The 943-nt window shown below is 41.0% G+C and overlaps 1 protein-coding gene across 1 annotated transcript in view; it reads right to left on the bottom strand.

The window, feature by feature from the left end:
- Window positions 1-205: 205 nt before the first annotated feature.
- Window positions 206-943, bottom strand: part of LOC106883799 (src substrate cortactin) — a 31,777-nt gene continuing 31,039 nt past the window's right edge. Inside the window, exon 15 of the mRNA XM_052977186.1 lies at window positions 206-366. Coding sequence (XP_052833146.1) covers window positions 221-366 — 146 coding nt within the window. The 3' untranslated portion in view covers window positions 206-220. The remainder of the gene's footprint in view (window positions 367-943) is intronic.

The raw sequence follows: 943 nt of genomic DNA on the forward strand, positions 1-943 counted from the left end.
TATATATATATATAACATATAGATAGATATACACATATACACACACATACTCATACACATATATACACACACACACACACACATATATATATACATACACACACAGACACACATATACACACACACATATACACTCACAAATACATACATATATATAATTGATATATATATATATATATACATCTACAGAGAGTTCTGAAAAGTAAATAGTCAGCCCTTGTTATATGGGTTTAATCTGTGCAGATTGGTTTTTTTTTTTATCTGAGAAATTTCCAAGACATAATGAAAATTCCACAAAGAAACCCCTTACCCTGTCAACAGCAGTGATAATATCTTCGGGTTGGAACGATAATTCATCATCATCAGCTAAAAGAGAAGAAGGAAACAAACCATTAAGTCCTGCTCAGGGTTGTAAACATGTTTATACAAGAGTATAGAAGAGGTTACAACCCAAGGTGTGTCCCCAGGAAGGAAAGAAAATACTGGAGATAGCATCATCATCATTATCATCATTTTATGTCTGTTGTCCATGCTGGCATGGGTTGGATGGTTTGATCAGGGCTGGTAAGCTGTAAGGCTGCGCCAGGGTCCAGTCTGATTTGGCATAGTTTCTATGGCTGGATCATCATCATCATCGTCGTTTAACGTCCGCTTTCCATGCTAGCATGGGTTGGACGATTTGACTGAGGACGGGTGAAACCAGCTGGCTACACCAGGTTCCAATCTGATTTGGCAGAGTTTCTACAGCTGGATGCCCTTCCTAACGCCAACCACTCCGAGAGTGTAGTGGGAGCTTTTACATGCCACCGGCACGAGGGCCAGTCAGGCGGTACTGGCGACAACCACGCTCAAAATGGTGTATTTTACGTGCCACCTGCACATGTCCTTGTTAATGTCAACCACTCCGAGGCTGGTGTTAGGGAGGGCATCCAGCTGTAAAAAA

Source organism: Octopus bimaculoides, chromosome 27 (assembly GCF_001194135.2).
Source record: "Octopus bimaculoides isolate UCB-OBI-ISO-001 chromosome 27, ASM119413v2, whole genome shotgun sequence".
Classification (NCBI taxonomy): Eukaryota; Metazoa; Mollusca; class Cephalopoda; order Octopoda; family Octopodidae; genus Octopus; species Octopus bimaculoides.